Source organism: Anolis carolinensis, unplaced genomic scaffold (genome assembly GCF_035594765.1).
Source record: "Anolis carolinensis isolate JA03-04 unplaced genomic scaffold, rAnoCar3.1.pri scaffold_21, whole genome shotgun sequence".
NCBI classification, from domain to species: Eukaryota; Metazoa; Chordata; class Lepidosauria; order Squamata; family Dactyloidae; genus Anolis; species Anolis carolinensis.
Window position 1 is genome coordinate 244,671 of NW_026943831.1, and position 19,195 is coordinate 263,865.

Here is a 19,195-nt window from a genome sequence, read left to right on the forward strand (position 1 = left end):
CTTATATGTCCATAATGTGATCCGCCCTGAGTCCCCTTCGGGGTGAGAAAGAAGGGCGGAATATAAATACTGTAAATAAATAAATAAATAAATAAATAATACTTTCCCTGGAATTCTCCTGCCTTCAGAGGTGCCCGGGGTCTTGCCCCGGACGGAGGGGGAGAGGCTCGTCTTTCGGTCCTGGAGGGAGGCAGAGAAGGCAGCCAACCATATCCGTGTCCTGGAGCAGAAGTTGTGGTTTGTGTCTCTGTGTGTGCATTTGCAAAGTCTGCGCTGGGGTGGTTCCACTTCTGCTTTCTGCCCCCAGGTCGAACCACCTCCTTTGCGGCACAAAAGACACACCGGTTGCAGCCGGGCAGAGGGTTTTCTCTTTGCAACCGCCATCGAGACCCCCTCCCTCCCGCCCTCTGTCTGGCCGGCAATGGCCCAAGGAGTGACCTACGCTGACCTGAGGTTTGTGAGAAACCCTCCTGGGAAGAAGGCCACACAGCAAGGTAGGTGTCCAGCACGGCCAGGCCCCACACGCGGGGGTCTTATTAGCCCCATAATGCCCCCCAAAACACCCCCTCCTCCTCCTTTTCCAGGGACTGGAGCCGAAGACGGGGAGCTCACCTACGAGAACCTCCATGGGTCCCGGGCCCATCAGGCGGAGGAGCCCCCAAGCGCCCCCACAGAGGAGACAGGTGAGCCCCTCGCACCCCGGTGCTGCCCCCCTCTCCCCTCTTCTTCGCCCCATTCTGACTAAACAGGGGCCAGCTTGGCATCTTGGACCCCAGACCTTCAAACCAGGTGCCCTTCCCTTTCTTTTTTTTTCTTTTTAATTTTTTTTAAAAAGAAATAAAACAGTCATGAAAGAGAAAAACAAGAAGTAAAATAAAATAGACACAGAGAGAAAAAAATACAGAAAGATATAAAGGTTTACGCTGTAGTGTCCAGCCAGCGCTCATTAGACTAATGGATATTCACAGAGTGGCTGTACCGTTATTGTACCTTAACCTGACCTTGTCCCCCTAAGCCCTCACCCGTGAGCCCGACCCCCTAGACCTCCGATACCCCTCAGTAAGGATCACGTAACCAACCATCAACTACAGTAGAGTCTCACTTATCCAAGCCTCACTTATCCAACGTTCTGGATTATCCAACGCATTTTTGTAGTCAATGTTTTCAATACATCGTGATATTTTGGTGCTAGATTCGCAAATACAGTAATTACTACTTAGCATTACTGCATACTGAACTACCTTTTCTGTCAAATTTGTTGTTCAACATGATGTTTTGGTGCTTAATTTGTAAAATCATAACCTAATTTGATGTTTAATAGGCTTTTCCTTAATCCCTCCTTATTATCCAACATATTCGCTTATCCAACATTCTGCTGGCCCGTTTATGTTGGATAAATGAGACCCTACTGTACCTATGTATCTTCTTTTGCTAAATCCCCTTTATGGCAATCATCAAATCTACCTTTGTCTTCTTTTCCAGATACCCAAGTGCCAGCCTCCATTTGTTTACAAAATCCTCATTATTTCCTCCTCTGTTACTATTTGTCAGCTTGGCCTTTTGGATATATTCCCCCAGTTTAGCTCTCCAGTCTTTAATACCAAGCTCTTCTCCCCCCTTCCATGTTTTAGCTATTATTAATCTTGCTGCAACAAAACAATATTGGCAAATTTCTTCTTCTTCTGCGCTAATACACCTTCTAGATAAACCTAATAAGCACATTTCATGCCATATATTTGCACCCAAAGGGATTTTGCAATCCCCAGCCGGTCTGCTTTGCGGACTGAAACTAGTCCAGGACAAACCCAGGTCGACCCATGCCTTTTGCCTTCCAGGCTCAGGATGCTGGACTTGGAAAGCTGGCCTGGCTGTGCTGACCGCCACCCTCCTCCTCCTCGTTCTCCTGGCCACGGCCGTAGGACTGGGGGTCCGATGTAAGTAGCCCATGCCTCTGCCCACTCCCCTGTGAAAGGGATGTGGGTGGCATTTCCTCCGGTCATGAGAGCCCAGTGATTGATTGATTGATTGATTGAATCATAGAATAATAGAGTTGGAAGAGACCACATGGACCATCAAATCCAATATCCTGCTATGCTGGGAAAGCATAATCAAAGTACCCCTGACAGATGGCCATTCAGCCTGTTCCATCCATCCATCCATCCATCCATCCATTCATAAAAGCTGTTCAAGAGTGGAATCTGCTTCTGTCTGGGTGTCCGGTGCAGTCTTCTTCTTTGGAGGTTCTTGACCCATCTGGTGGGGGGCTTGGGTTGTGTCTTCCTATCTAGCAGGAGGGAGAAGGGATGGATGGTCTTTAGAGGGTCCCTTCCAAATCTTATGATTGATTGATTGATAAGAGCTGTTCAAGAGTGGAATCTGTTTTTGCCTAGGTGTCTGGTGTAGTCTCCTACTCTGAAAGTTCTCGAGCAGAGGCTGGATGGCCATCTTTTAAAAAGGCTTGGATTGTGTCTTCCTATCGGCCAGGAGGGAGAGGGGAATGGATCATCTTTAGGGGGTCCCTTCCAAACCTTTTGATTGATTGATTGATTGATTGATTGACTGATAAGAGCTCTTCAAGAGTGGAATTTGCTTCTGCCTAGGTGTCCAGTGTAGTCTCCTTATCCAGAGGTTTTTGAGCAGAGGGTGCATGGCCATCTGGTGGGAGGGCTTGGATTGTGTCTTCCTACCTGGAAGAAGGGAGTGGGGCTGGATGGCCTTTAGAGAATCCCTTCCACATCTTATAATTGATTTCCTAATTCATAAGAACTGTTCAAGAGTAGAAACTGTTAATGTGGGATTTGTGTATTGATAGTGTTTAAATGCAATTTGTGCCATGCTTGTATTGCAACTGACTGCATCATCCAGATTGTACCATAATGTGGAAAGAGTTAATTGCCAAGAAGCTATGATGACCTTGATGCGTGGCTGGAACTAGGGAGTATCCAGACACAAGTGTTTGTGCATAATGATTGAGTCAGTTCAGTTCAGTTGAGTTCTGTCTGCCTAGAGTTCGAGTCAAGTTCTGTTGGAGAACAGAGCAGTCCCGTGTTCGTCTGTCGTCTGCAAGTCTGTTTGTGTTGATTATTGCTGCATACAGTCAAACTTTGTAAATAGTTTTACCAACGTCTCTGAGTGTCTCTTCGTTCTGCGTTCCACTGCTTCCATCCAACTACTGCTGTGCTGCAAATACTCTGAAGATGCTGGATGGCCATCTGGTGTGTGTGTGTGTAGGGGGGGGGGGAGGTGGATTGTGTCTTCCTACCTGGCAGAATAGGGTTGGACTGGATGACCTTCAGAGTCCCCTTCCAACTACTATTATACGATTCTTGTCTCAAACCATCAGGGCAAGGAAGGGTCCAAAGCGGGGGATGGCGAGGGGGAGAGAACTGCCTTGGCAATGATGGCCTTGTCTGCCACTTCCTCACTTGCCACATCATTTGCATGGCATGCTCTGAGTGACTGTGAGCTAATTCATGGTCACTATGGGAAATCCTTGCAGACTGGCAGGTCTCTGGGCAGCTCCGGCGGGCATTGCAAGTGCATGCGGACCTCAGCATTGCCCAGGAAGGGAGCCTGGCCCAGATGGAGGTCCGGCTGCACCGGGCCACAGAGGAGCTCAACTCCACGCGGGAGACCCTCAGGAGGAGCCAGGAGGAGGCCCAGAGGACCCGGGAGAGGCTCCAAGAAGCGCTGGAGGAGGCCAACCACACCCGGGAGGACCTCAAGCAGAAGGAGGAAGAGCTGCAACGGGCAACATCCTGCCAGCAGGCCGGTAGGTCTCTCTCCTCCTCGCCAACCTTAATCCTTCTTTCCCTCTCTTTTCTTCCTTATTTGGCCATGAAATTGTCTGTGTTTTGTGTCTTTGGTGCTTTTAAGTTCAAGGCCAGAGGAAGGAATAATTTCTTTGCAAATGCAGGCAGTTTCCAAGTGACAAACACCTGACTTTCAAAAGTTAAGAATGGGGTGAGACAACAGGAATAATAATAATGATAATAATAAAACTTTATTTATACCCCGCCACCATCTCCCCAGCGGGGACTCGGGGCGGCTAACATGGGGCCATGCCCAAAGCAATACAATATAATAAAATATAAAACAGCATATCATAGTGAGGTGGGAGGTTAAAGAACCCCAGGAAATGCCATATATGGGCAGAGATGGCGACGGCTAGCGACCCGGGTGCATAAGCTCACAGAAACATGTGATTTCTGGGAAATCACGTGTTTCTGAAGAAATGAAAGCTAAAGATAAACAAACTGCGCGTGCGCACGCAGGCGCTCTGAGTGATTGTGAACACGACACAGAAAGAGTGCGCCCGGGCCGCTGGTCAGCGCTGATTGGATACAAGTCGAGCCGCATCACAACTCTAAGCCAATGAATTTGCTTGTGGGCGGGCATAACCCGAACCCTGTAATGTGTATAAATATTTACTCAGCCCACCGCTGGGGGTTCTCCCTGGGAAAGCACCGTGTTGTGCTAGGGGGAACCCCAGCGGCCGCTGGCCAATAAACTGTTTTCTTGGAAAGACTCCAGTTGTCCGTCTCCAATCCCTCCCACTGCGCTCGCAAGGACCGTAGCACAAAGGTTCCGCTACAATAACACAATTAAAAGTAATACGATAGATAATAATAAACATCACATCAAGGAATCAAGAAACAGTAAAACAAGAGCAGGCCGCATGAACACAAAGACAAAACCCGGAGTGTGAGGGACAGAGGGGTACTCCAATGTGGACAGGGACATATGAGACATATGGGCAGTTTAGAGGATAGATGTTCGGGGGGGAGTAACGCAGAAATATATAACAGAAATTACTCACCGAAAGCACAGCGGAAGAGCCATGTTTTCAGGTCTTTCCTAAAAGCTAACAAAGTGGGAGCTTGCCTGATTTCAGTAGGCAGTGAGTTCCATAGTCGGGGGGCCACAGCAGAAAAGGCCCTCTCCCTAGTACTCACAAGGCGGGCCTGAGATACAGGCAGTGGCGAAAGGAGGGCCTCCCCAGATGATCGTAAAGATCGGGCAGGTTTATGGAGGGAGATACGGTCACGGAGGTAGGAAGGGAGAGAAATCTGCCCCTAGGAAGGAAGGAAGGAAGGAGGGAAGGAAGGAAGGAAGGAAGGAAGGAAGGAAGGAAGAAAGGAAGGAAGGAAGGAAGGAAGGAAGGAAGGAAGGAAGGAAGGAGGGAAGGAAGGAGGGAAGGAAGGGAAATTCACTCCTGAAAGCGTTACCGTATTGACTCAAGTCTCATGCGCCCTTGAATCTAATGCGCACCTCAATTTTCAAAACCCCGAAACAAACACAAAAATGCTGTAATGCGAATGTAATGCGCAGCAGCAAAAGACGCCCTCTTTGTAATTTGGCCATAACAGTTGTTTCCTGCTTAGAATTCCTTCTTTGAAAACAAAAGTATTAAGACACCAGAGCTTTCAACAATGGAAAATAAACCCTGGGATGCATTTCCGCTGCAGAATGAATCCACTTTAACTGCCTTGGTTCAATGCTATGGAGCAGGGGTCACCAAACTATGGCCCGGGGGCCACATGCGGCCCATCGAAACCATTCATCCGGCCCCCACAGCAGCAGCTTCCTCCTCCTCCACCAAGGAAGGCACGTGCAGCACCTCCTCCCTCGCCTGGTGCACGCCTTCCAAAGCTTTGCTTGTTTATAATGGTATTTTAATTATTATTTATTTAATTATTAATTATTAATGGGTGCTTTGCTAGTGCTTTGGTGCACAAAGGCAGGAGGGGGTTGGACTCAATGGCCCACGAGATCTCTTCCAACCCTCTTTATTATTATTATTATTATTATTATTATTATTATTATTATTATTATTATTATTATTAGTGACAAAAGGGCACAGTATAACACAGCAAACAAGATATATATTCTGGATTTTGTATCACAAAATCACAAGTCGAACACCTCCCAAGCATTTAGGACTGTGTGATATGTTGTTGTTGTTGTTGTTGTTGTTGTTAACAACATTGAGGCTGGGTGTCCATCTGTTAGGGGTGCTTTGCTTGTGCTTTTAGTGCACAAAGGTAGAAGGAGGTTGGACTAAATGGTCCAAGGGGTCTCTTCCAACCCTCTTTATTATTATTATAATTATGATTATTATTAACATTGAGGCTGTATTTGTTCCCATTTTGTTTATTTACTTCAAAATAAGATATGTGCAGTGTGCATATGAATTTGTTCATAGTTTTTTTAAAAAAACGATAGTCCGGCCCTCCAACGGCCTGAGGGACCATGAACTGGCCCTCTGTTTAAAAAGTTTGGGGACCCCTGCTATGGAGTCATGGGGGCTGTTGTTTTATAAGGCTTTGAGCCTTCTTCCAAACAGTGTGGATGTCTCACCAAACTACAAATCCCAGCATTACGTCACATTGAGCTATGACAATTAAATTACCGATGACGTTTTATTTATTTATTTATTTACCATATTTATATTCCGCCCTTCTTTCTCACCCCAAAGGGGTCTCAGGGCGGATCACAATGTACATATACATAGCGAACATTCAATGTCATTAGACATATGACACACGACACCGAGGCAATTTAACATTTCAGCTTCTGACTTCCTGAGGGTCTGCTCGATTCTGGCCACAGGGGGAGCTGCTGCTTCACCGTCCATTTGTGACACCGAGTCCTTGATGGAGTACTTCCTCATTCCTTTCCACATGCTGCTGGAAGGTTTCATGGTGTCGTAAATTAGTTAAATTAGCCTCCCCACATAAAGCGGTACCTAAATTTTCTACTCAACAGATGCAACTGTCTATGGTGCCGCTTATGTCAACAGCCAGCTAGGCTATTAAATGGTTGGGAGTTCAACCCAACCTGGGCTTTGGTCTTATGATCTCACGGTGAGTGGTGGTTTAGTGCAGCTGGCTGCGGCACGGCCCGGACATCTCTCAAACAGGAGCTCCAGGCGCACCTACTGAAGCAGCTTCCCCTGTTGCTTTGGCTCAGCACTAAGATCACCGTATTACATGAATCTAATGTGCACCCTAATTTTGGGAAGTTTTTGTTTGTTTGTCAGGAGCAACGTGAGTCGCTTCTGGAGTGAGAGAATTGGCCATCTGCAAGGACGTTGCCCAGGGGACGCCTTGGAATCGTGAAACATACAGCTATACAAATAGTCTTGGAGTTATCTGGGTTGCCACAGGAAGTCACCTATCATTGTATACACATAAACAATGTACTTGGTGATTACCTGGCTTGGGAAATGGCCAGAGGGGTTGGTCCAGCCTTCTGGTTCCCAGGGGATTATTTCTGTGGGTAAGAGGCTGATTGTTGCTGGGCTGCATCTTTGATGCACTTTATAGAACTGCTTATATACATCTTATATAAGGGATAGATACCGTCTATAGTTGCCCTTCCTTCCCACAGGCTGCTGCCCCTCTGGCTGGAGCCTCTTCCGCTGGAGGTGCCTCCTGGTCTCAAAGCAAGAGAAGAATTGGGAAAACAGCCAGAAGGAGTGTCAAAGGATGGGATCCCGGCTGCTGGTCCTGAAGGAGCCCACGGAGGCCACAGCGCTCCCGGAGGCTGAGGTGAGGAGGGGAGGGGGCTGCTCCCGGGCCAGGGCTAGTCGAGGGGGCACAGCCTTGGCCATGGGTGGTGGTGGTGACATCTTTTACAGGAAGCAAAGGGATCTTGCTGGACGTGGGCCTGGAAGTGGCACAAAGGCAGGGGAGCCCCCCTCACCATCCACACTTGTCTCAAGGCCTTGCGTCTCTCAGCCACAAAGGGTGGGAGCATGTGTTACCCAAGGTAGCCCACTGTTGCACCCCTAGGCTGCATAGGCACCTTGAAACCACACTGGAGCCCAGAATATAAGCAAACAATCTGTTTATTGGAGAATATAAGTACTCATGAGGAACTGAAAAATATGGATTTTTAGACATATATTGTATGCACATTAGAAGCAGTGAAATGTAGAAAAATCAGACTCTCTCTGTGTTAAATTTTAGGGATGCACAAGCTGACATGACAAGCTGGGACAAGCGGGGCCAGTTTTCTATACATTCCAGTGTGAATTGGTTCCTAGTACAGCTTGACAGGTCAAGAGTGGCCTCTTGATGGATCTCTCTTTTGGTGTCTGTGACTTGCTACAGGCTTTTAAAAGTGCTTAAGATAGGAAAATGCTGATTGTGCATATTTATGCCCATGTATGTAAGCATGTGAAGTGACGTACTAATGACGAGATGTATGTAGAAGCATGTTCTTTGTCTGAAAATGTATAAAAGGCAAGTCCACGCCTTGATCGGAGCTCTCATTTGCTTTTTGGAAGAGATTCCACTTCCAGAGACTCAGTTGAATATAATAAACCGGACTTTTTGGCCTCTCAAAAGGATCTCTCTTGGTGTTATCTCTCCCGTCATCTACAACAGTACAAGCAAATAAAGTTCAGAGTCAATAGAGTGGATAAACCCACAAGCAATATACTTATCAGTCTTAAGCAGAAGTCCAAGAAAGTCACTCAAGGTTGTAATCCAAACTGGAACTGTACTTAGTCCCACAAGAAGTATCAGGAGTAGTCCACACAGAGTTCACTTCTAAGGCAGGAAACAAACAGGAATCCACAAGAAGCAAGGACCAAACTCCCAAGTATAATCCAAGGTAATTGTAATCCACATGGCAAAGAGAGAGGAGCAAGGAGACAGGAGAGTTCCACTGGATTCAAGGTACAGCAAGGCAGGAACTTGGCTTGAAAGTCATGGATACAAGAACACAGGTGCAAAGGTCTTTCTCTCTTGAATTGCAAAGTTGACACCTCTGCAGTGCAGAGAAAGCACCAAGTATTTAAGGAGATTTCAAGCCTATTATTCCATGGGAGAACTATTCCTCTCATGGGAAAGCTGCTCATTAGTGTGTCTCAAAACCAGACGTTTACTCCTTCGTACACATTTGCACTGAGATCTTCCTTGGGTAAACATCCCCCTCCTGTCAAATCCATCCTCCTCCAGGCTAGCATGCCCATCCAGCATTTGCTGAATTGGCCTTGACTGGGAACAGGAATGTGGCCCAGAGTGCCTGCTTGCAGCCTCATCTTTGGTTCCGGAATCCTCTGCTGGAACCAATTCAGGAAAAGGTGTTGGGATTCATCCTGGACTACTCAAGTCTAAATATAGTCAGATAGATGATAGAGTTAGATTGAGGGAATCCTTTCCCGTTTCCAAAGCATTCCTAGATAGGATTCACCATTGTTTCCTGTTTCCCGTCCTATTTAGGTCAACCCACCCTTTGATGTTCCTAGAAGTGTAATCTCTCCTAGGGCTTCGACGTAACTTCCACAATTTGGTCCTTTGGAATGTTTATGGCCCTAGAGAAGCAGCGACCCACGAGACTTGGTCGCCATTCCAGCTTCCTTCTTTGTTCCAGAGAGGATGCACATCTATTAGTCAAGATGTAGCTATCTATACCTTTGTTATTTTAATCCCTCTATGTGTATTAGAACAGGATAGATTAGCTAGTTAGATCCAAACCTTTCCTATCCATCAATGGATTTCTTTTTACCTCAATAAATGCTTTTAATCTTTAAAAGCTAACTTTGCATCCCTTTGCCTTCCTGATGACACAGAGGCCTCCGAAACTCACACTGCGTAAGTCTCTCACCGCTGCTGCAATTTTTACTCTGCTATTTTAATGGGAATTTGCCTCATAAAGGAGGGTGATTAGAGCTTAACAGCTCTTCCATTCCCAACAAAAGGTAGCTGAATTTCAGGCCTAAAATCCAAGTCTTGAATGGGGCCAAAGTCTGGCTCCAGCTAAGGCTGAGCTACAACACCCACAGAGCATGTGTTACCCAAGGCCTGGGTTCTGTCACTTGCTGGCACCCAGCAGCTAAAGGGCAGCGGAAAGCACTTTGGGGGCCACCCGCTGTGTTGGTTTGCTGCCAGCAAAGCTCATCTTGATGAGGAACTGAAAAATGTAGATTTTTAGACATATATTGTATGCACATTAGAAGCAGTGAAATGTAGAAAAATCAGACTGTGTTAGATTTTAGGGATGCACAAGCTGACAGGACAGGGGGGAGAAGGGGGCCCTGTTATCTATACATTCCAGTACGAGATGGTGCCAGGTATGCGAATGGCCAAAAACACAAAAAAACCATCTGCGCATGCGCAGAGCAGGACGCAGCGCGCGAGCCTCAACTGCAACACTCCCCTCCTCCACGCTCCCTCGCTCGCCACTCGCCTGATGTCTTTGGCAAACTATAGATCCCTAATTATAAATCTTCCATTATTTGGGGGGAGGGGGGTGTTTGATAACAGAGCAACCACTGCTTAAAGCGCCCAGGCAGAGACTTCCTCCCATTCAACCCAATCTTTGTTTCTTCCCAGATTCCTTTGTCAGAGCAACAGTACTGGATTGGGCTTAAAAAAGAACCGGACACCTGGCGCTTTAAGGTTCCCTGGGCCTGGACTGACAACTCACCCTTTTCTTGGTAAGTGGGCTTCCAGGGGGGGCTTCTAGGGAGGAACCCAAATCCCTCCAGTATGTTCTGTTTGTCATGGGGGTTCTGTGTGGGAAGTTTGGCCGAATTCTATCATTGGTGGGGTTCAAGGGGCTCTTTGATTGTAGGTGAACTATAAATCCCAGCAACTACAACTCCCAAATGACAAAGTCTATTTTCCCCAAACTCCACCAGTGTTTGCATTTGGGCATATTGAGTATTTGTGCCAAGTTTGGTCCAGATCCATCATTGGATCAAGTCTTACTTAGTGCACTTTTGCCCAGTCCATTTGTATGATTTTATTGCTGTTATTTGAACCTGTTTATTATTAGTGGTTGTCATTTTATTTGTGTCTTTTTAAATTTTCATTGGCGTTGTTGTTCGGTTCCTGATGTTATTGTACTTTTGTTCTACATTTGTAAGCCGCCCCGAGTCCCCACGGGGAGATGGAGGCGGGATATAAGAATAAATCTATTATTATTATTATTATTATTGACACAACGACGTTGTATGACACAGCAAACAAGATAGATTATTATTATTTCATTGTATGACACAGCAAACGAGATAGATATGCTGGATTTCGTTTCACAAAACCACAAGTCGAACACTTCCCAAGTGTCTAGGACTGTGTGATGTATTTTTGGATGATGCGTGCAGATCCCAGTCGGGTGGCCTTTTGCAGTTGGCAGATCGTAATTTTGTCAATGTCTATTGTTTCCAAATGCCGGCTGAGATCTTTTGGCACGGCACCCAATGTGCCGATCACCACCGGGACCACCTGCACTGGTTTCTGCCAGAGTCTTTGAAGTTCAATCTTGAGGTCCTGATAGCGGCTGAGTTTTTCCTGTTGTTTTTCGTCAATGCGACTGTCACCTGGGATGGCAACATCCATGATCCAAACCTTTTTCTTTTCCACAACTGTGATGTCTGGTGTGTTGTGTTCCAGAACTTTGTCAGTCTGGATTCGGAAGTCCCACAGTATCTTTGCGTGCTCATTTTCCAAGACTTTTGCAGGTTTGTGATCCCACCAGTTCTTTGCTGCTGGCAGGTGGTACTTGAGGCATAAGTTCCAATGGATCATTTGGGCCACACAGTTGTGCCTCTGTTTGTAGTCTGTCTGTGCGATTTTCTTACAGCAGCTGAGGAGATGATCCATAGTTTCGTCGGTTTCCTTGCACAGTCTGCATTTTGGGTCATCAGCTGATTTTTCGATCTTGGCCTGAATGGCCTTTGTCCTGATGGCTTGCTCCTGGGCTGCAAGGATCAGGTCTTCTGTCTCCTTCTTCAGGGTCCCATTCGTGAGCCACAGCCAGGTCTTCTATTATTATTATTATTATTATTATTATTATTATTATTATTATTATTAATTGCCTTTGTTCTGATGTCTTGCTCCTGGGCTGCAAGGATCAGGCCTTCTGTCTCCTTCTTCAGGGTCCCATTCGTGAGCCATTATTATTATTATTATTATTATTATTATTATTATTATTATTATTATTATTATTATTATTATTATGTTTGAGTCCACAGTGCTCTCTGGATTTAGGTGAACTACAACTCCCAAAGTCAAGGTCATTGCTCACCAAACCCTTCCAGTATTTTCTGTTGGTCGTGGGAGTTCTGTGTGCCGAGTTTGGTTCAATTCTGTTTGTGGAGTTCAGAATGATCTTTGATTGTAGTTTAACTATAAATCCCAGCAACTACAACTCCCAAATGACAAAATCAAACCCCCCCCCCCCAACCCCACTAGTATTCAAATTTGGGGATTTTGGGTATTTGTGCCAAATTTGGTCCAGTGAATGGAAATACATCCTACATATCAGATATTTATTTATTTATTTATTACAATATTTATATCCCGCCCTTCTCACCCAACAGGGGACTCAGGGCGGCTTACAATAAAACGCATATATAAAAATTATACAGTACAATATAAAACAGTTAAAAAATTATAACGGATAAAAACACATTATAAAATGTACAGTGTAGATATGTGAGATTAGATTATACATTCTAAAATAAAAAACATTATAAAATATAGGTAGGCGTGTTCAGTTCAAAAAAAAATAGTTACATTATGATTCATAACAGGTGCAAAATGACAGTTATGAAGTAGCAACAAAAATAATTGTATGGTTGGGGGGGTCACCACAACATGAAGAACTGTATTCCGGGGTCGCGGCATTAGGAAGGTTGAGAACCACTGCCCTGGGTCAAGGGGCACCTCGTGGGGCCGGAGGGGGAGGCTGGAGCTTCTCATGGGGTCTTTTTGGCAAGATTTGTCCAGAGGGGGTCTGAGTCTGAGAGAGTGGAATTATTTTTATTTACAGTATTTATTAGGCATGTCCGATTGATGAAAAAAATGTTTCAATTCTTCTTTCTAAAGTAGGGGGCGCTGGCGCTTTGATATAGAAAGTATTTCCGATTTTTTTCACCCAAAAATTTCGGATATTTCCGAAAATTCGTAATGATTCTAAATGTTTCTAAAATGGCGGACGCGCATGCGCAATCGCCATTAAAAAAAGGAACCGGACCGGGCGGGGGGGGGGGACTTTTACAGGGCTCTCCTGCCCTCATTTCTTGAGCAATGCCCTTGCAAGTTGTGCAAAGATACTTTGAAAACTTTGCACAACTTGGGGCCGGGCTGTGGCGCATCTGGCTAGTAACCAGCTGCTATAAATCACTACTGACCAAGAGGTCATGAGTTCGAAGCCCGGGTCGGGTTAAGCCTCCGACCATAAAAAAAAAAAAAAAAAAAAAATAGCCCCGGCTTGCTGTTGACCTAGCAGCCCCGAAAGACAGTTGCATCTGTCAAGTAGGGAAAATTTAGGGACGCTTTATGCGGGAGGCTAATTTAACTAATCTACAACACCATAAAACTGCTCACGAGGAAAAGAAGAGGAAGAACAGCCACCAATGGACGGTGAAGCAACAGCTCCCCCTGTGGCCGGAATCGTGAAGCTGGAAAGATGTTTAAAAAAATGCCTCTGTGTCTGTCTAAAACTGAATGTTGTTTGTCTATTGGCATTGAATGTTTGCCATATATGTGTTCATTGTAATCCGCCCTGAGTCCCCTTCGGGGTGAGAAAGAAGGGCGGAATATAAATACTGTAAATAAATAAAATAAATAAATAAAAACTAGAAATTCCCTTGCTATATTTGTAAGCAAGAAGGACACTGGAAATCAATGGTGTCTCTGGCTATGTAATCCCACAAGCCTCAACCCAATGCCTTCAATTAGAAATGGATCAGTGACCACCACGCCAAGCAATGCCCTGGCAAGGAGTGTGAAGAGACTTTGAAAACTAGAAAAAAATTAACGAAACATTAAGAGACAATGAGAGAATGGGCCAACAATGGTTCGAATTACATTACTGGTTGCGCTGTGAGACAATGTTTCGGAATGCGTATCAAAAAGTGAGAACAATCCGAAATAATATACGATTCAAAACGATTTTTTGGACATGTCTAGTATTTATGTTTTGCCTTTCTTTCTCACCCTGAAGGGGACTCAGGGCAGATCACAATCACAGACAGACAAACTTAATTTATTCCCTTCCTTCCCTCCCTCTGTTCCCTTTCCAGGGATCTTGGACAGTGCGGAAACAGTGGCAACTGTGGGCAACTGGGGCAGGGGTCCCTGCTGCAATGCAACTGTGGATGGAAGTCCAGGTACATCTGTGAGCAGCCCGCCAGGCCCATGCAGGTGGCCCAGGCTCCTTGATTCGTAGCCGCAAAGGCCCAAGACGCCCCAGGAGCGCAATGGCCGCTCAGAAGAAGAGGAGGAGACCGTCTTTCCCAGACATTCCCAGCTCTTCTCAACAGGGCCTTGCTGACCTCTCATGATGCACTGCTATAGTGTTCTGGCTCTATAGTGTCTTACTTGCCGTGGCAACATCCCAAGGAATGCTGGGATCTGCAGTTCCAAGAGGAGCCTTGAGCACCCTCGGTCAGAGATTTCGTCTCAGACCCAGAATCCCACAGGGCTCAGCTGTCAAGAGACGTTGTCATGGGATCATTGTGCTATAGCAGAGCGGTTCTGGTATCGAGAATATGGACCTCCAAATTATGAATTATGACATGCGGCTCCATTGGGACACACAGCATGCCCACATTGCCTTTTCCATTTGTCCTGTATTAATCTTTCATGAATTTTGTGGGCTGTGGTGCAGGCTGGTGAGCAGCCTGCTGCAATAAATCCCTCTGACCATGAGGTCATGAGTTCGAGGCCAGCCCGTGGCGGGGTGAGCACCTGTCAATTAAAAATAAAAAATAGCCCCTGCTCGTTGCTGACCTAGCAACCCACAAGATAGTTGCATCTATCAAGTAGGAAATAAGGTACCACTTATAAAGTGAGGAGGCAAATGTAACTAATTTACAATGTTGGAATGAGGAAGTGCCATCACAGTGGATGATGAAGCAGCTGCTCCCCCTGTGGCCAGAATCGAACATCCCCTCAGGAGAAGGTTAAATTGCCTCTGCGTCTGTCTCTGTTCTATGTGTTTATGGGCATGGAATGTTTGCCCTATATGTACATCATGTGATCCGCCCTGAGTCCCCTTCGGGGTGAGAAAGAAGGGCGGGATATAAATACTGTAAATAAATAAATAAATAAATGTTGTCCCACCATACCTTGGGCCCCATGAAACCTGTTAATGTAAGATGAATGTCATGTGAATGTTTAAATGTAATTTTGTGCCATGCTTGTGAAGGTAACCTGATCGCATCAGCAGAGAGTGTATTGACACTGAAAGGGTTAATCAGTCAAGCCTCTAATGAACTGTGAAGATGTGACCCTGAGTGTGCTTGGAAGGCGTAGGGAGGATTCAGAGATAACATTTCATTCATTCCTCTTACTTCAGTGTCTTTTGTCTTGTTTCTATCTGTTAGGTTGGATGTCAATGCTAGTGTGTGCTGTATATTTGCTCTACTCAGCAAAGCTATATGTTTGCTTTTACTGAAGTCTCAAAGTGTCCATTCTTCTGTGCTCCAAAGCTTCAAAGCTTCTGTCACACTCTGACAAAACCATGCCCCAAATTGCCATAATCTCCTCACAATGCAATGTCTCCATAGACCTAACCACGGAGCGGTTACCACAAGCCCACCCACAACGTTCCTTTGCACACTCATGAGAGGCAGAATCAGCGACACCCACAAAACTTCAAATCGAGCAATGACAGTTTCTGAAATTTCCCTTCAAACCTGGAGACCCATTGGCACCACCAGCCTGCAGATCCTCGCCTGCCACCATCTGTGACAGGATTCGTGGTTTGAAAATCTGGAGGATCTCCTAAACTCGCTCCCTGACATTGACAGCTTGGGCCAGCAATGGCGCTTGAGACTAAGTTGTGGAACGTTCAGGAAGCGGAGGCCTTGGAACGAGGGAGGGAACTGGGAAAGAATCAGTAGAGTCTTTTTTTCTGTGGAGATCAATGCAATACAGACATTTCCAACCCAACCTGTCTTGTGAGTGGTCTGGTTTTTTGCTAACAAGATACTGTAGTGTGACATTAAGATTCTGCTGGGGGCCGGGCTGTGGCGCAGGCTGGTGAGCAGCCTGCTGCAATAAATCACTCTGACCAAGAGGTCATGAGTTCGAGGCCAGCCCGTGGCGGGGTGAGCACACAACAATTAAAAATTAAAAAATAGCCCCTGCTCGCTGCTGACCTAGCAACCCGAAAAATCGTTGCATCTATCAAGTAGGAAATTAAGGTACCACTTATAAAAGTGGGGAGGCTATTTTAACTAATTTACGACTCCATAAAAATCATCCAGCCGCCGTTGGAATGAGGAAGTGCCGTTGCAGTGGATGATGAAGCAGCTGCTCCCTCCTGTGGCCGGAATCGAACATCCCCTCAGGAGAAGATTAAATTGGGTTGTTGTATGTTTTCTGGGCTGTATGGACATGTTCTAGAAGTATTCTCTAAGGAGAGAATACTTCTAGAACATGGCCATACAGCCCGGAAAACATACAACAACCCTGTGATCCTGGCCATGAAAGCCTTCAACAACACATGGAAGATTAAATAGCCTCTGTGTCTGTCTTTGTTCTATGCGTATATGGCATTGAATGTTTGCCTTATATGTATACAATGTGATCCGCCCTGAGTCCCCTTTGGGGTGAGAAAGAAGGGCGGAATATAAATACTGTAAATGATAAATAAATAAATACTGATTCTTTCCCAGTATCAGGTGCAGCAGACGTCCTTTGTTTCAGACTGCAATCAAAGTACTGTAAATATTTCTGTATGTTTGCATTGTGGGATGTCTGTTCTTTGGAGAGCAGACTCCGCTGACATCCTCTCTGGCCAAGGAGAAGAAATGCCTCTGATTTTGCCTTCAACCGGGAGTAGAAGGAGGGAGTGCTGGGAAGCATGGAGACCCAAACCCTCAGAGAGCAAAAGCAAGCAAAGACCATGACCCATGCTGAGGGGATCCTGGGAGTTGTTGTTGTCAGCATGGAGGTCAGGGTGCGTGCTGGGTGGGTTTCTCCAAACTCCATCGATCATCTTCTCCAGCATCCTGAAGAATTGGTTGCAATCGTCTGCCACACCAATTCCTCTGTTCAATGTCAGACTCAAACACATCCGTAGTCTGAAGTCCAAACATTTATTTCAATATCTATAATACATGTTTACAAAGCATAGCAAAAGCCATTGCTCTGAGCTGGCATTTCTCTCCAGCCTCTTCGCTCGGCAAGCACAGCTCAACACACAGAGATAAGAAAACACATTCCTCAGTCCGAAGGAAGTTCCGACCTCCATGCCTGATAAGTCATAGCAATCACAACAGGCTGTCAGTCAACACTAGCCTGCTGTTAACTGTTTCATTACTGAAACACACACTCTTGCACAACAGCAGAAAACACTTGATTTACATTTCATACACATACAACCATAATCCAACAGTTGTTTGGCAAGGCCCCAGCACTCTTGGGCAGAGAAGGCTTGTCAAACCACATCTCCCAGGGTTCCATAGCATTGAGCCATGGCAGCTAAAGTGGGGGCAAACTGTATTTATTCCGCAGTGTAGATGCAACTTTGACAATGAGCTTCTACCATAGGGGGAGGTGAGGGTCCTAACCCCTCCCCCCCCCCATTATTTACTGAATTATTGGGAGAACTCGGCAATCACTTCCCCGCCTTCTGAGCCTTCAAGACAAAGGACAGCAAAGCAGACCTCTTACCAACATTCTTTGGACGCAGCTTGAGCCAGGGTCCAGATTATTGGAAGGACCATATCCTTCCTTACGAACCTGTCCAGACCTGGAGCTCTTGCTTTGCACAGGCGAGGAAAGACTTCTGTATTTGCAAAGGCATTGACGCTGTTAGGGCATCTGCACTGTTGAATGAATGCAGCTTTATATCACTTTAACTGCCATGGCTCCATGCCAGAGGATCCTGGGATTTGTAGTTAGACAAGGCAGCAGCACTTTTTGGCAGGGAAGGCTGAAGGCTTTGAAGAACTACAACTCCCATGATTCCATAGCACGGAGCCTTGGCAGTTAAAGTGTTGTCAAACTGCATTCATTCTACCATGTGGATCAGTGGTTCTCAACCTGTGGGGCCCCAGATGTTTTGGCTTACAGAAATCCCAGCCAGTTTGCCAGCTGTTATTATTTTTGGGAGTTGAAGGCCAAAACATCTGGGGACCCTCAGGTTCAGAACCACTGGTGTAGATGCACCCGACACCCCAAATAATGTGCTGGTTCTTGCGAATAGTGGTGCTGAGATGTGTGTGTTGGTGGGGCTAATGGTGCATATTTTAACCGGGCTTTAAATTTTGTTGTTTTGCCTCTTGGTAAAGTTTTAACAAAATAACAGGAAACCACAACAACATTGTCTTTCTTGTCCATCTTTACCTTCTCTTGATGTAGAAACATAATTATTCTCCCTCTCACAAACATTTTCTTGTATTCTGGATGGCTGTTTACTAGGGATGTGCGATCTAACAACCACCATATCATGCGACACGTTGAAATCCACATGGACAATTTCAACAAAAAGGAGGAAACCATGAAAATGAACACAATCTGGTTACCAATATTTAAAAAACTCTAGAATCAGGACAGTAAATAAAGAACAACACTCAGAAGATAAAGAAATTCCAGACAAGACACAAACAGAGCCAGCTAACACCTCCCAACAAAGGATCCCCCCGGCAGGAAGCAGCCAAGCTGCAAAGCCATTCAATGCTAATCAAGCTGGCCAATTGCAACATTCACATTTGCCTCCAACAGACCCACCCTGGGATATTATTCCACAGATATATAAAACCCACTTTCCTAGTTTCCAGCAGACCTCACAACCTCTGAGGATGCCTGCCACAGATGTGGGCGAAGCATCAGGAGAGAATGCTTCAGGCAGCCTGGAAAACTCACAGCAACCCAATGATTCCGCCCATGAAAGCCTTTGACAACACAATAAAGAAATGTTTTAAAAGTCATTACAATACTGGGGGGCGCTGGCACTTTGTTTCCAAAGTTTTTCTAAAGTATCATTAGTGAACAAATTTGTTACTATAACGAAAGTAACAAAATTTCGTTACTACAGTAGAGTCTCACTTATCCAACATAAACGGGCTGGCAGAATGTTGGATAAGCGAGTATGTTGGACAATAAGGAGGGATTAAGGAAAAGCCTATTAAACATCAAATTAGGTTCTGATTTTACAAATTAAGTGCCAAAACATCATGTTATACAACAAATTTGACAAAAAAGTAGTTCAATGCGCAGTA

General features: G+C 45.6%; 1 protein-coding gene across 2 annotated transcripts; it reads left to right on the forward strand.

Moving 5' to 3' along the window:
- The first annotated feature begins 294 nt into the window (after positions 1 to 294).
- LOC103281038 (B-cell differentiation antigen CD72) lies at positions 295 to 15,917 on the forward strand. 2 transcript variants are annotated; one of them, XM_008121698.2, is made up of 7 exons: positions 295 to 494; positions 585 to 683; positions 1,836 to 1,934; positions 3,500 to 3,772; positions 7,393 to 7,553; positions 10,347 to 10,450; positions 14,045 to 15,917. In XM_008121698.2, the coding sequence occupies exons 1-7, from the start codon at positions 422 to 424 to the stop codon at positions 14,181 to 14,183; spliced, it is 948 nt and encodes a 315-aa protein (XP_008119905.2). In that variant the 5' UTR covers positions 295 to 421; the 3' UTR covers positions 14,184 to 15,917. The 2 variants fall into 2 exon arrangements, with proteins under 2 accessions (XP_008119905.2, XP_062822569.1); XM_062966499.1 differs by lacking the exons at positions 295 to 494; positions 585 to 683 and having other exon boundaries at positions 1,035 to 1,934.
- Positions 15,918 to 19,195: the final 3,278 nt, after the last annotated feature.